The sequence below is a fragment of the Telopea speciosissima genome, chromosome 10, assembly GCF_018873765.1.
Source record: "Telopea speciosissima isolate NSW1024214 ecotype Mountain lineage chromosome 10, Tspe_v1, whole genome shotgun sequence".
NCBI lineage: Eukaryota > Viridiplantae > Streptophyta > Magnoliopsida > Proteales > Proteaceae > Telopea > Telopea speciosissima.
The window spans coordinates 19,226,941-19,243,171 of record NC_057925.1 but is presented as its reverse complement, the minus strand read 5'-3'; the positions used below and the strand labels follow the sequence as shown (position 1 = coordinate 19,243,171).

The 16,231-nt window shown below is 40.0% G+C and overlaps 1 protein-coding gene across 1 annotated transcript; it reads left to right on the top strand.

The window, feature by feature from the left end:
• The first annotated feature begins 10,426 nt into the window (after positions 1-10,426).
• Positions 10,427-14,333, top strand: LOC122644165. Its single transcript, XM_043837779.1, has 3 exons — positions 10,427-10,864; positions 12,829-12,915; positions 13,049-14,333. Exons 1-3 carry the CDS (start codon positions 10,550-10,552, stop codon positions 14,219-14,221), a joined length of 1,575 nt encoding a protein of 524 aa, XP_043693714.1. The 5' UTR covers positions 10,427-10,549; the 3' UTR covers positions 14,222-14,333.
• Positions 14,334-16,231: the final 1,898 nt, after the last annotated feature.

The window sequence follows — 16,231 nt, the reverse complement described above, 5'->3', positions numbered from 1 at the left end:
GCGCATAGCACGCCGCCAAGTTGGGTAGTTGTCACCATTGAGTGGCGTCGAAACAAGCAACGCGCCAGGGTTGTCAGAGTGACGGAGATGATATGGGGAAGAAGGATCAAGGCTGGGGAAAGCGGTGGAGCCTGGGACGTGCCAATCTGAGAGTCACCAGAAGCATCGACTGGAATGTTATCCTAGTTTGGCATAATGGAGAAGAAGGCTGAATAGGGACTGAAAAACTGAAAAAATGGTGGAGAAGGGAGACTAATGGAGAAGGTCCAAGATCTTACAAAGTTGATACCATGTTAGAATTGGAAGAGAATAATCGTGATTTGCTTGATTGATTTACAAAGATATAGTGCTACTTAAATAGCACAATTACAAGAAATATTCACATGTGATAATGGAGAAATCTCACCAATAAACTTTCCATAAACACATGCAATAATAAAAAGAAATAAAGATTAGAGAAAAACACTCCATAGGAGACGGATATGATCTCTCCCAGTAGATCATGGGTAATAGAACTCATCTCACAGCATCCATGGGGTATGGGGACCACTCCCCATGGCTGGTGTGCGATGAGGTGGGGTGGTTTCCCCACACCCCATGGACACTGTGAGATTGGATTGGGTGGTTACCCACAAGAGAGATGAATCTGATTCCCGGGGTATACTTGACAAAATTTATGCCCCACACCAAGCTAGCGTGTGGCAAATATTTTTAAGCCCCACAAGAAGCCCTTCCTATGTGGACAAGAACCAATAACTCTTAAATTTGTTAACATTTACTCAAGCTTTTTTTTTTTTTTTTTTGATGAAAAGCAAATATCTATGAAACCAAGAAGCAGTATTTGTAACAGTAAGTCTAAGCCTTTCAGTTCTAGCTCTATGAGTAACCAAAATTCTATACCTGCTCTGCTTTATAAAACATACTTTTGAGAAATGTTTAGAGTGACTCCTAATATCCCATAACAAAGTGAAGATTTCCCAAGGCAAAATCCCAAGACATTTGCAGTCTTGCATGGCCCACATACGACAAGCTAAATGTTGGTTTAGTTAGTTAGGCCATGTCTCTTGCAAGGCGCACATAGGAGGGTTTTCCAAGGTGATCCAGATATCTACCAATTTGCAGCTTAGCTAAGAGGCCAAAGCATTGCCCTAAAGTCCTTACACGTCAAATTTCAACCCAAACAGACTTTCCAACTAGTAAAACAAAACTTTGAGAAATTAAGACAGCAGGAAAGTCAACAGTCGTGCTCTATAGATGTGCATGGACATATATGGGGATGCATGTCAATACATGAGAAGGTAATTGATTGAATTAGACTCTGAAATTACACTCATGGCTGATCCAAACAATTTTTTCTCTATTCAACGGTCAGAATAATCACATCATCCATCCACATAGCACAAAGACGATGGGCCACACAGTAAGGCATTCCAATGCAAGCCGCTCAAAGATCGTTTTACACAGTATTTCTAATTAAATAGATAAACAAGAAGCTGAGGATCACATTTGTAAAATCGACCATCCTAATCTAAAAGCTTCAAACTCAATAACTCTAAATGTTAGCAAAGAAGTACTTCAAAAACATATTTTGGAACTCTCAAGTAGGATGGCATCGAAAGTCACAGCATTATCTTCTCAATCTTGGTCAGCCTCTTCAATCTCTTCATCCTCCGGTACACCGCGAAGATAAAGAACATTATTACATCTGCGAGGGCAATGCAGGGAAACAAAAAGACCATTACTGATGCAAATGTTCAAGGCTAGATCTAGATAATAATTTTGTTCAGGAAATGGCATGGTACTGCAGTCTGCAGGGGTCATCATAAAACTAGGTAGAACCAACTTCTACGTCATATATATCTGAATGGGACCATTTGGAATTGTCAAAGAACAAAAACTACCACCCAACTTGGTGTGATCTAGAGCTAATATTTGGAGTTTTAGACAACCAGACATTGAAAAAATGTTTATACTCATCCCACACTCTCATGTAGAAGGCATCACCCTCTTTTAACATGCTTAATGCAGCTATGTATCTCCCATTTTAATCACATCAGTAAATATAATCTGTGAATTCCCCTTCTCCACTTCTCTTTTCCCCTTTATCTAGTTTGGGTACTGGAAAAAGAAAAGAAAAGAATGAAAGAAAATTACCCTTGGATGTTGGGGGCCAAGGCTGTGGGGACTGATATGCATATGGTGGTGGTGGGTGGTAAGTGTGGTATGCGGATGGATGTGTGGCTGTGTGTTGAGGTTTAGAAAAACAATTGGCAGTATTATGAGTGTTGTGGTTGCAAAAAGAGCACCACAACCGACCCTGCTGATTGGAGCGATAGCCACGGCCACGACCACTGCAACTACCACGCCCACCTCTCCCTCCCCTGGAAACACCACGGTCAGATTGTGCACGGGTGGACTGATTTGATGAAGAAGCATCACAAGTTGCAACATTGGCGGTGGGAGTCGGTGGGCTGCTACTGGCATCAATGAGTGATCATTTCTTCAATGAAGACATGTGCAAAAATTCATGAGTCACGAGCTATGAGTGTAATTGATCATAAGAGATAGGGGTCATATGCCCCGCAAGTGTAGGAATGATGTCTCGAAGATCCGATCTTAAGGACCGGAATATGTGGATGTTGAAATCAGTGGTGGAGATCGGCGCTCCGGCAGCGGCAAGGTCATCGACGATTGCCTTAGCACGTTGCAAAAAGGAAGCAACAGATTCTTCAGGCTTGTGAACAAGGTCTTGCAGAGCAAGATGTAAGGAGAGAATGCGTGTAGCGGAAGTAGATGCATAGGTTGTTGTCAGGGTTTCCCAGATATCCCTGCTTGTGGCTTTCCCAATAATGAGTGGGAACACCTCCTCTGTGAAAGAGGAGAGAAGAAGACTGCGAAGAACGGCATCCTGTTGAAGCCATGTTGCTGCGGCTAATGGTTCAGTGGGGCAGGGATTGGAACCATCGAGGAACCCAAAGAGGTTCTGGCCTTGAAGAAAGGCCTCAATCTGTGTTCCCCAGTATAAAAATTTAGGAGATAATTTAATAGATATATTATGGTGAGCATTTGGAACAGATGGTGATAAGCTCAGTTGAAGGCTGAGAGTAGGATCAGTGAACATAGGTGGGTTATTCAACACTGGTAGAGGGGAAGTAACCGTGGAGCTGATGGAGGCAGCAGCATGCAACAGATCAGTAGTGCTTGAAGAAGTTGGCGTTGAAGTGTTTGGGTCCCCCATGGTCGAATGGCTGAGGAAGAGAAAGAAGAGGGAAAAAAAAAGACAGGCTCAGCTCGTTGGAGTTTAGGATGGCTGTGATACCATATTAGACTGAGAGAATAATTGTGTATTGTATTGATATTCACCGAGATTTACCAGTGATTTACAGTGGTATTTATACATGAGTGATTGAGAAGGATTCTCAGTTATTGTCTTGCTATACAAGGATAAAAGAAATAATAGGAAAATAAGGCTGGAGATTAGGTTGCTGCATTTGTGCTCTCCACCAAAGGAAGCTCTTGAAAAGGAAGATATACAAGGCTGGACCGAATATAGCTTGCCATGTGTGGTTGTGCTATATTCGGCTGATAATCAGAATCTCCCCCAGATTTCCTGTGAATTGTGTCCATCAATATATTCTTCAGTGTTTGCCAGCTGCTTGAAAGGATCTCTTTAGTGATAATGGAAATAAATATATTCAAATGAGAACACTGTAATAGGAACAAATAAGATAAATCTATGAGAAAAAGTCTGGAATTCTCTTCCAATGGCACATCAACAGTCATGGCTAACCTACTCAAAGCAACCAGGAAAGGTATTGCTTATGCTGGCATGGTTCAAAAAGCATGATGACCTAATGGGCTTTTTCAGTTTGATTTGGATTTTTTGGTAACTCCAAACTACTTGGAAATATAAGGGAAATACTGCATAATTTGACAGCAAATTTACCAACCCAGTTGGGTGATATATGCATGTACTACGCATCGGAAAGATAGTCATTATAGGAACCCAAATGAAATGATCATCAACTGGAAAGAGAGGAAGGGGGATCGTGATACTATCCAAAGCCGCCTCAAAATTCCACCAATGAAATATGATTTCCGTCTTCCACATCCTTATAGTCGGATCAATAAGTGGAGCTACTGATGTTGGAGCTTCAGGTTGAAGAGGGAAAGGGGTCATCGAAAGAGGCCTATTAGGGATCCAGAAGTCATTCCACGGATTAATAGAGAGACGTACACCATCTCCGACTTGGATAAACATGCCTTTGTTCAATGAACGGACGAATAGATTTCCAGGCCCAAGAAGCAAACACAGGGCTGGAAGCTTGTAGGAACTCCTTTCTAGGAAAATAAGATTGTTTCATAACACGCCCCCACAAGGACTTGTATGGTGTAAGCAGTTTCCATGCCTTTTTAACAAGCACAAGATCCGAGCGCTTGATGTTGAGGCCTCCATTGCGTTTGGGTTGACAAATGTTGTTCCAACTCACCGTGGGCATCAAGGATTTCTCACCTTAAGTCAAAAAAAAATTTCGGCAGAAGGAATCCAGTTCCCTATGGACTGCAGCTGGTAACTGAAAAGCATGACATATAGTGTAATGGAATCGCATAAAGGAAAGACTGGATCAAGGTTTGCATCCCTGCAACACTTAAAAACTTGGCTTTCTAATCCTGAAGCTTATTATTTACTCTGTCTATCATTGGGATTTCTGGAGTTTCCCTGTGACCGATGGAGGAACATTAGGACTATAATTTGCCCGGGTTTTGGCATTGTTTAGGCATTGACCCGAATACTTGTTGTATGTATCAAGGATAGAGATGGAAGCTCTCGCTTCAGTAGCATTAGCTTTGTCAAATAGAATTAAATCATCTCCAAAGCTAAGTGTGATAAGAATTCTCCCAGCCATGTATTTCCTTTTGGAATGCAACGCCTCCTCAAGATGAGATGAATAGAAGATTGTAGAAGACACATCTTTTGAGGATATGTTTTTTTATTATTTTTTGGCCGATGCTAGTTACTCCCAAAAAGTGAATTGATCTTGGTGAATCGACCCGATTCAACCTTATTACATGGATTCCGAGACCGATTCCAGTTTTTAAAACCATGAGTGAGGAGGCATATAAATCAATACAAAAATGGATCCCATGCCAATGCAAAGCGGGCCGGTTATACGACTATAATATAAGGTCACATTTTCTTGCCGTATGGCATAATTTGAATGCACCAAATTGGATCCATGCGATAGATGGTCCTCCTCATTCGTTGAACTTCAGTCTCAAATAAATAAAGGAAGGAGTTAAAAAGTAACATAAAGTATATAAGAATACCATTTCATAGGGATATAAATGAATAGTCGAAATCCGTTTTCGTAGTCGTGTACATATCCGTTTAACACTAAATGGGTGCGGATAGGCTATAGCTATCCGAAAAGCTATATTTACATATAAACGGATAAAATATCCGATCCGTATCCATATTCATTACCGTTTAACACTATCTGAATCTGTCCGAAAGCTAATCGGATGCGGATGCGGATATAGCACTATTCGAGCCGAATCCGATCCGTTTACATCCCTACTTTTCACTACAAAGGAATTTAGTGGCATTTTGTAATTTAACTGTCACTTTGAATTCGATTTTAACACACTCGTCTGTTTTTGAGGTTCTGTTTATTTTGACATAAAATTTTACCTGGATAATTTTACTAGAAAATTTCAGTTCAAAAATTTTGGAGGTGTAAACTTTTAAATGTTGAAAAGTGTTCATTTTTTTTTACCCAAAAAAAAAAAAAGTGTTTATTTTTTCAACATGTAAAATTTTTCATTTACGAAGTAAAATTTACTATGTAAAATTTTATAACGAAACAAACAGAGCCTCAGAGTGCAAACAACCATTAGCTCGGTTGGTTGGTGGTATGCCAGTTGAGTGCATCACCCCCCAGGAGGTCAAGATATTGACTTCTCCTGGTTGCATTATTGGGCAAATATGGCCCCTTTGTTGGTAGTTCTTGATTCTCCCACCTCCCCCCTCTCCAGTAATGGTAGTTCTCTTGGAGCCGGTAGCTAAAGTCCCATTGGGTAGATAGATAGGATAGTCCAAAGCAAATAGAGCCTGAGTAGAAAATTTGACCAATGAGATTGATAGTGTACTCATAGATACACTCATATTGACCATTTGTGGATTCAGACATTTTAGTCTTTTTTATGAGGAGCATTGCATTTAATAATAAGAAGATCTTAGAACCCCATTCATGGCTACCACCAACTGAGGATAAATTGTAATTGTGTAACATGTTTTTGATTAAAATCAAGAACCAAGTCCTCTGCATCTGCATGAGTTTTTAGAGATCATTGTGGTAAATTTCTTCTAACAGTTGCCGGGTTTGCTTGAACTGGAAGGCTTGAAGGACTAGCAATGGGTGGTTTTATCTGCTCTCCTTGAAATAAAAGATTTCTTATCTGATTTTATAGATGGAAAGTTTTTATGTGTCCCAAGAACCAATCTGAGAAGCACATCGTATTGCTAGCTGGACCACTAGGAATGTGTAAAGTCGAATTTTTATCTTCTCCTGTTATATGACGGTGTTGTACTGCATCGTTCGACGGGTGTAGAGGTCATGTGCATCATGTGGGGCCCGCTGTGCCACATGGCCTCTGCAGCACCGCACAATGCAGTACAACACCATGCTGTAACAAGAGAGGATAACGATTCGTGTCAAGTCAGGGAGTGGGTGTCTGAGTCTAGGTCATTTTTTTCCCCAAGTCTTGTTTGTTTAGTCCATCTTAGTATCGTCGTATTGCTGTATTTTTTTTCGTTTTATTCTATTGTGACTAAGGCTCCGTTTATTTTGGTGTCAAATTCTACCTGAAAATTTTTATGTGACAAATTTTACTTTGTAAATTTCTAATGTTTGTTTCCCTCCCCCACCCCCACCCCCACCCCCACCCCTAAAAAAAGTTAAAACCTCTTTTGTAAAACATTATAGGGAGAGGGTTTTCAGAGCAAATGGAATAAAGAAGCACACCAATGAGATACACAACATTTTAAAATTCAAGAATTGGTTGTGGCTGATACCAAACAATTCCCGTTGATTCTACTCTAATTTTTGGTTGATTCCATTTCAGATCGGAATTGGCAAAAACCAATTTGATTCACATTTTCAATTTTGGATACAACATAATGGTTTTAATAAAAAAACAAGAAATCATTTCATATAAGGAAGAGGGAGATTGGAGAGAGAGAGAGGATGCTAACATACCCTCCCCTAACGGCTGATAGAACCTCTTCCCATCATTATAAGAAGTCTTTCTAAGCCATTTTTTCTCCATTGCCATAGATAAGAATAAGAGACGAAAGTCATCTGTTACCAAGGTTTTAAAACTTGGAATCAGAAACGAAATTGGTTAGAGAGGATTTTGATCCAAATCGAATCAGAATCAGCCTGAATGGGTTCAAGAATTGGGAATTTAAGCTATTTTATAGTGAAAATCGAATTGGTTTAAGAATCGGGAATCGGTCCAATTCAAGATGGTTTATAAAGAAAATGATTAAGAATCGACCGATCCAATCTGATTCTCGATTCTTAAAACCATGTTTGGTTCTTTAGGTTGTGCTTGGTATGCATTCCAGGTCGATTTCGCATTCTCGGTTGATAAAAATAAGGGAAAACTTCCTAGATCTACTAGACTAAAAAAAGAATTACAAACTAAGTATATTTTTAATTTGTTTTACATCCACAAAGTTATATTTTGAAAAGATTTACCCAATTCCCAAATCAGTTAGTTATCGTCCCGCCCAAACTATATCCTTCCTAATATACCCTTTGACTCAATTTTTTCCTTAAAAAAACATTAAAGATAATGCTTTAACCGTTTGCATTACCCCAAAAAAAAAAAAAAAAATAATGTAACCGTTTGCACTTTGCACAACTCATTGAGTTCTCTCTTGTTTCTATTTGGCGGGAAACTTGCAGAAACTAGCAAAGTGGTGTTCGCTAGGTGCAGAAAAAAAAAAATTTGCAACAGGAACAAAGAAAGTGAGAGAGAGCCAATACTCACCGGGACTAATGAAGATGATTAACAAGTGAAAGAGGGATAACGAGATAGAGATAAGTGATGATGATTAACGAGTGGAAGAGGGATAACGAGATAGAGATAAAGGGAAGCACCTAACTGACTTCTATTAATCTTGCAAGTTTTTCTATAGAAAAGGAAATTCAATAAGTTGTGCAAACGGTGGTTTTTTTTTTTTCTTTTTTTTTTTTAAAGTACAAACGGTTACACTTTTTTTTGTTTTCTTTTGGTAATGCAAACGGTTAAAGCATTATCTTTAGTGTTTTTTTTAAGGAAAAAAATTGAGTCAAAGGGTATATTAGGAAGTTTATAGTTTGGGCGGGATGGTAACTAACTGATTTGGGGATTGGGTAAATCTTTTTAAAATTTAATTTTATAGATGTAAAACAAATTTAAAGTATACTTATTTTGTAATTCTTTTTTCAATCTAGTAGATCTAAGAAATTTTCCCTAAAAATAATTGTTTTTATGGTTTGAGAATGTTTTACCAAAAAAATATAATTTAAAAATGCAAAATCGACCTAAAATGCATTCCAACAATACATTCCAAACACAGTCCTAAATTTTTTATATATTTTTTTATGAGAATATACAGCCGTAAATTTTTATTTTTTTTTTTGGTAAGGGAAAATCTTATTGAAAAGAACTATTACAAGCCGAGGCTTCAGTGGAACACAGTATCTGAAGCCAAGGAATGGAAATGCGCCATTCTATCAAGCTCTGGGATGAGATGGCTTTCCTGGCCAGGGTGTCCGCTACGCGGTTAGTAAACCTTGGAATATGAGAGAAAGAGATGTTGAAAAGAAGTTGCTATATGCCTAATGTCCTCTATTAGGGGGGAGACCGCTACGACAGAGCACTGGTGAGCGTTGTGAGTCAAGCAACGAATCAGCTCTTGGTTGTCGGACTCAACTTCAAGGAGCAGGAAACCCTTCTCTAGAGCCTTCAAAAGAGTACTTCTTAGAGGGTAAGCCTCGCCTTGAAGGACAGACTGGAAGAAGTGGTGCTCAGAGGAGGCATAAAGAGGTTTGCCGTTATGGTCTCTGAAGATAATTCCAGTGCCGCACTTGGAGGGTTGATCAAGATGAATCGAAGCATCACAGTTGGCTTTGATAAAAGGTGGAGAAGGAGCCGTCCAAGAAGGGGCCGTAGGGCCTGGTTTGTCCGGAGCAATGCTGGAGTGGGCTCACAGCCTTAAATTGGCTGAGGCTAAACCCATTACCGAAAACCCTCCACCTTCTCTTCTATTATGGCAAAAATATAACATCTAATATCTCTAATAAATTATTTATCAGAAAAAATATCTCTAATAAATGATGAACTCTGAGTTGCATGGTCATTTATTAATGATATTCTGTTACAGAGAAACAGTTTCATAACTCATTTTGACTCACATTTCACACCCAAATCTAATGCCGTGTTTTTTTTTTTGATAAGAAAATCTAATGCCGTGTGACATGGAGTATTCACTCCATGGTCCACACGAGGAGATACTGACCAAAACTTCCGTTAACCTTTCACACTGATTATAAGCATGGTTTTAAGAAAAGGGATCGGATCGGAGGATAGGCCGATTTGAATCGGCCCATTCTTAATCATTTTCTTTATAAATCATTTTGAATCGAACCGATTCATGGGTCGATTTCAATTCTTAAACCAATTTGATTTTCACCATAAAATAGCTTAAATTCCTGAACCGATTTAGGCTGATTCTGATTCGATTTGGATTGAAATCCTCTTTGACCAATTTCGTTTCCGATTCCAAGTTTTAAACTAAAATTCTAAGCCTAATTAACCCTGCCACAGCCCCAGCCACAGCCACAGCCACAGCCACAGCCACTTTCACTTTTGGGGTTCATTGAAGGTAGAAACTGGGCCAAATTGTGAGAATCCCTAAAAGGTGACCAGCTCAAGTAGCGGCAACTCATTTTCTCATTCCGAGTCACAGACTTGGCAACCTTTCCAGTTCTGTTTTCAGAAATCAGTCTTGCGGGACGCAGAGAGCTATACATTTTGGTTTTTAATTATTGGGGATTTCCTAGAGGAAGAAGAAGAGGGTAAAGGAAACAAAGTGATCAAACCCATCTGTTGATCAGATACTTTTAAGTCACTTTAATTTTCTATTTCTCTTTTTGTTCTGCTCTTATATTTCTCCGAATCTATCATCTGTGAAAGGCAACCACCCAAGAATTTTCCTTTTCAAGTTATGGTTTCCTTTCAACCCAAAGCCCCTGAATCTTATATTGATGTTAACAACAGTGGATCCTTCCAGTTTCCCACCCTGAGAGGAATCCATTGGTAGCCCCAAACCTAGTGTGTTTTTTTGGGGAAATCAAATAGTGAAATTTAACTGCAACGGGTAACCCCATCAATTCTGTTCAAGAGGGTTTATTACGCCGAACCCTTTAGTTGTTCTGGGAACCCATGAGAGGAAATCCAAATTTTCGCCGACCCTTTCCTGTTTTTTAGTGTTATTATGGATCTTAATTCCGATATCCTTGAAATTAGTTCTGATGAAGACGGCGCTTGGGACGAGCGCAGCTTCGATAATCTTGATTGGATCTCCGACTTGCTTGATACCGGTGGTTGTGAAACTGAAGATTCTGATGATGTGGTATTTGTGAGCGAGAGGCAGAGTTCCAAGCCTGCAAACAGACCGAAATTGACCTCTGGGGATGATTCGGACGATGATTGCACTATATTGGATGGTGACCCTGAGAACCCAGTTGCAGCTGTAAATGACTCAGCGGATGGATCGGATGAGTTGCTCATTGTCGGTGAGAAGGGACAGGTATCGCATTTTGTATTTCTGAGTTTCTTCTTTCTTTTTTTTCTTTTTGTTTTCTCTGTTTTTGAATGGATTCTGAATTTTTTTTATTTGGTGATGAACTTTAGTTTCAAACCAGTGGAAAAGAGTGTTTCTTTGGGGTGGGGAAACGAAATGAAGAAGACAAAGTGCTTCTTTTGTCGTCCCCCACACCCAATATTAATGCTGTACACCCTATTATACTATAGTGATATATCATAAGCTACGCACTCTAGAGAGAGAGAGAGAGAGAGATGCGCCTGCTCAGGTAAGAACAATAATACAGTGCGTTTTTTTTTCTTGGTTTCTTTTTTTTTTTTTTTTTTGGGGGGGTGTGGCGCATGGATTTGGGGTAATTTAAAGCCTGACCCAACTCCTAAAGCTCCAAATCTCCAACCTTATTTACTACACCCAACTGTCTAATGGAACTATTTTCAACCCTAACTCTCCAGATTAAGTACCACAACCAAGAACAAAGAACAGAAAATATTTTTATTGTTTGTTATACTTATCTTGATAGCAAAAACCTTCATGCTCTCAGGTTGTTTATCTTGATTTTAGTCTTCCTTTGCTTTAAATTGCGGTGCATCCTGACTTCTGGTTCCCAATGGTCTTGTTTATTTGCTCCTTTCTGTCTTGAGCACAAGAAGTATTTCACTGAGAAGCCACAATCCTACATACTGCTTTGTTCACTGGATTGTTGCTAGGGATCTCTGGCCCAAGTTTCTCAAACGCTCAATTAAATTTTAAATTTTTTGTAAGTCGATGAAATTCTGACCTCAGTGCTTGTTCTTTGGAACTCTACGAAGTTTCCTTGTTATTTGGTGCTCCTTTCTTTCTTGAGCACAATAGGTGGATTTTGCAATACAATTCCAGTGTGGTTTCCCAGCTTATTTGAGTCTATACTGATCTGTTATCAGTTGGGTCTCATTGTTAAAAGAGTTTCATGGTATTAGACTTGTTGACTTAGATCATGATTGGTATGTGATCCTTGGTATTTTGCACTGGTTGAAAGGGACATCTGGGGTGCATCAAGGATGCTTGGAGTGCCCGGTGGTGAGCCCAACTGTTCTGTTTTTAATTTCTAATGGTAGTTAAGATGTCATCTGGGACAGGAAAAAACCTGGTGCCCCCCCCCCCCCCCTTTCCATTTAATTTTTTTTAGAGAAGTTCTATTTTATAGTTGGATTGGCATCAAGAAACTCGATATAACTGAGTGCTTGCTCGAAATTTCTAACCAGCATTTTTCACCAGTCATATTATAACTGAAGTGGAGTATTTCTTTTATTTCATGGGCAATGAGCAATATGCAATGTGCAAAGAGAGCTTCTTGATGTCTTACTAATGTTTCAGATATCACAAAAGATATTTCGCATAATGTGTGTTTTGTATGATCACATGCTTAAGTTAGCCCAACAGTATGACCTGCTAGGGATGAGCGTCTTATGTTTCAGATATCACAAAAGATATTTCCCATAATATGTGTTTTATGATCACATGCTTAAGTTAGCCCAACGGTTTGTCTTGCTAGGGATGAGCGTGTTGTATATCTGCAATGGTGTCTCTTAATCCACTCATTTTCTTGTAACTATGCGCTTCTGTTGATGCATAAGATATTGAAATAATAAGAGTTGGTGAGCTACATTTGAAAACTCTTGATTATCTCTTGTGCACGAGGATTCCATGTTCTGGCTTTCAAGAACATACTGATTAGTGATTATCTGGATATTTGCTCCTTGTGATGCTGGTTTGATTCTAGAAGATTCTTGAGAATTGCAACATAGTTGGCATCACTGTTACTGTTTCAAGTATTTTAGTGAGCATTTTGTCCTTGTTTATGACTGTTTTGAAACTTCTGAAGCTATTACCATTTGAATGACCGTGTCGTCGCTCTCTCTTAGCAAGTTGCACTGATTCTCAAATTTCTCTTTCCTTTATTATTTTGGCAGTTAGCATGCAGAGACTACCCTCACCCACGACACCTGTGTGCTAAATTTTCTTTCAGTTCAACTCCGCATGATAAGTACTGTGACGTGGTATGATCTTTCACTCATTAAGGTGAAACAGTGACCTTTAGTTAACGATGCTGTTTCATAGTTAGTCCCACTTTGCGTTTCAAATGTGATATTTTTGCCATTTTTTTATTTGCTCTTCTCTGAAAAAATACAGTGCCACTGTTATGTCTGTGACTCGCGTGCACCATGCATCTACTGGGGCACAGGTCTTTCTACTACTGATCATTGTCATTCCAATGATAAAGAGGAAATATGGCGGATAGAGAGGAAAAAAAAGCAAGGCACATTACCACCGACACCAGCCCAGAAGCTTCCTGTTACTACTCTTTCAATGATTCCTCCCTTGCCAAACCAAGCTCTAGCATTCAATCCAATGCAACTCCCCAATAGTGGTTGTGTAACACATTCAGTCTCCTCACCCCCACTCCGTGCTTGCCCATCAATGACCAGTTTTGGTGTGCCTAGAAGTAATCAGCGACCAGGGGTCATTCTGAGCAGAAGCAGATGCCCACAGAATTTAAGCAGATCACCGTCGATGCTTAGTACAAATGACCTCATTCGAAGAGAGAGAAACCATATTGGTGGTACTTTGGGGCCTCAATTTAGCACACAACTGTTTAAAAAGGTAGCGTTTGTGCCAACAGTTTTCCCAATGAACCGACATGGATATGGTTCATCTAATTGCAGAAACGGATACACATCACAGCCACTAACAAACCAACATCCAGTGGTAATGGAAAATGATGAGATTAATATGAGGTGGCAGAACATTCAAGCGGGAAGTGAGCCAAACTTTGATTCTTGTCAGAGTTCCTCCCAACCAGATACTGGCAGCAGCTTCTCAGAATTTCATTTATATGCTCAACCCCAAGTATATAGTCAGCCAATTCCTCAATCAGGTGAGAACCAAAATTTGTACCGACATGAGAATCCAACTCCAGCTTCTGCAAATCCTAGTGCATTGGACTTCAACTCAGGTTGGATAGATAGTTCAACCCAGGCTGCTCAACATTCCCCAGCAGAAGGTTCCCAAATTCAAGGTGTACAACTGACATCTGATCTGCAACCTGTCCAAAGTTTGTTCCAGAATGAAAGTCCACCTGTTAGTGCTGCAAATCCCCTGTATACTGGGAGCCCAAATCCAGATTCATCGCGGCTCCATTTGGAGAATTGGATTTGTTCTCTAGAACATGAGTCCACTTCAGAGATTGCAAAAGAGATTGTACTTTCAGAATTAGATTTTGTGCCTCCTCAGCACGACTCTTTAGAGACAGCCTTGCCGTATTATGATATTGAAAGCTCTTGGAATGCTCTTGCACCTGTCTAGCAAATTAATCTATTCTTTTGTTGCTAGACTGGGAATACGGTGAAGTGTCAACCTTGCTTTTACAGTCAGTTCTTATGTACAGTTGTAGCAGCTGAAAAGAGGGGGGAGGGGAGGGGAGGGGAGGGGGGGGGGGGGGGCAAGTGTACCCCAATCACCTCGACAGTTCAATATAGTTTGTACCGGACTTGGTGACCTTCCAATAAGTATTATTGTATTGTTATAGCCTTAATGTTCACAAAATTTTGAGATGATGTTATGTTACCTGTCAGCAGTGCTGAATACCACTTTATCTTCAGAAAAGTAAGAAGATTGTTAAAGGTTCTGGTGTATGGGCATAAGAATTGTTACATGTTCTGATGTATGGCAATAGAACAGGGTGTGCATTTCATACCGTGACTACTATTGCACTAAGAAGCCTTTGTGCATGGAGATTTAGAGTTAAAATGGGCTTCTTGTATGAGGAGGTGCTTTTTAACCCCAGCTTATTAACAACTTGTCTAGACATTCACATTCTTGTTATTGGCCTGAGAAAGGTTAAAAATTAGACATTCACAATCTTGTTATTGGCCTGAGAAAGGTTAAAAATTACCCTCTTCACATTGTTAGCCTTTCCTTTCCATGAATGTTTAGGTAACATTGCAGGTTCTGGATATTGTTGTGGCAGAAAATTGTTCGTACGACGTCTCAACTTGCAGACAACGGCAGATTTGCAACATTCAAGGATGGAACAATGAAGGTGGCCTGAGCTGACTCTTTTTTTTTTTCTTTTTTTTCTTTTTTTTTTGTTGGAGGGGGGTTGGGGGTGGGGTGTGCTCCGATGCTTTGGTCAGTTATCTAAGTAACAATGAAGGATTGCAGATCAAATCACATAGCTAAGAGTTCGATCCTTGCCTGTTTGGTTACAACTTACAAGCCTATTTATATCCCTAGCGATTTCCTTGCCTAGTTGGGGAGTTCTGTCCCGATAAGGCAGGTTCTTTAGGCTGTTAGAGCGTAACAGAGTTGGTTCCCTATTAAAAAATGGGATCGGGATGGTAGGAGCCCGATTTGGAGTAGATCTCTATTTGATGAGTAGTTATATTACAAGGCAGTGCCGCTTACCGATCTCCCCTAGGCTTCTTGCGAACCACGTGTTGCATCCTCATTGGGCAGTCCATTTTATGCTATCAGAGGCCCCCACTCCCTTAGATCTGATAAGAGCTTTGGGGAGGTTTACGTTCATAGAAGTGGAAACCTCAAGCACTGCTAGAGCTTCTGCATTAATATCTCCAAGTGATAGATCGAAATATGCTTCTTTATGCAGATCATTTTCAAAGGTTTTCATTCTGGAAAGGACACTATAAAAAACTTTAGGGAGAATGTTCTCTGTGCCGGGGGCGCAGGCTGCACCCAGACACATGGGGGTGGGCACAATGATCATCATGCCCTCCTAAGTGGCAGGCCCATGTGTCTGGGCACAGCTTGCGCTGCGGCACAGAGAACATGAGCCCAAAACTTTATTTTGGTATTGGATTACATCAATTTTTTTTGGGAAATTAGATCCCCTTCCCTATACTTTGCCCTAGTTACACGTTCCTCCCCTTGGTTTTCCCAACTTACATATGATTCTCCTGTAGTTTCCGAAAAATTACTAAGACCTCCCCTGTCGTTAGCCTCTATCTATTAAGTCGTGACGTGGTGTATTTATATTTGTTTTAATACCAAAATTAACCTTGAGACCTTGTGAGAATACCATTATACCCTTTTGATTAATACCAAAACTAACCTTGAGACCTTGTAAGAATACAATTACACCCTTTTGATTAAAAGCGAAGAGAAGGGGGTTTCTTTCTCTTTTTCTTCTTCCCCACTTTGTCTTCCTCCTCTGTACTTGGATATTGCCGAGATGAAACCAGCTGCCATTGACTGAGAAGGAGTTGAGACGCACATTCTCTCCTCTTAGCCTGAAGGCCTTGCGATCATAGGCCAAGGCGGTGTCTTCGGCAGTGCCTCATGGGTTTGGCAGCAGAG

Coding starts and splice junctions, on each gene's coding strand:
- LOC122644165 (XM_043837779.1), top strand. CDS start 10,550: ATGGATCTTAATTCCGATATCCTTGAAATTAGTTCTGATGAAGACGGC. Junction 10,865..12,828: donor TTGTCGGTGAGAAGGGACAG/GTATCGCATTTT, acceptor TTATTTTGGCAG/TTAGCATGCAGAGACTACCC. Junction 12,916..13,048: donor ATGATAAGTACTGTGACGTG/GTATGATCTTTC, acceptor GAAAAAATACAG/TGCCACTGTTATGTCTGTGA.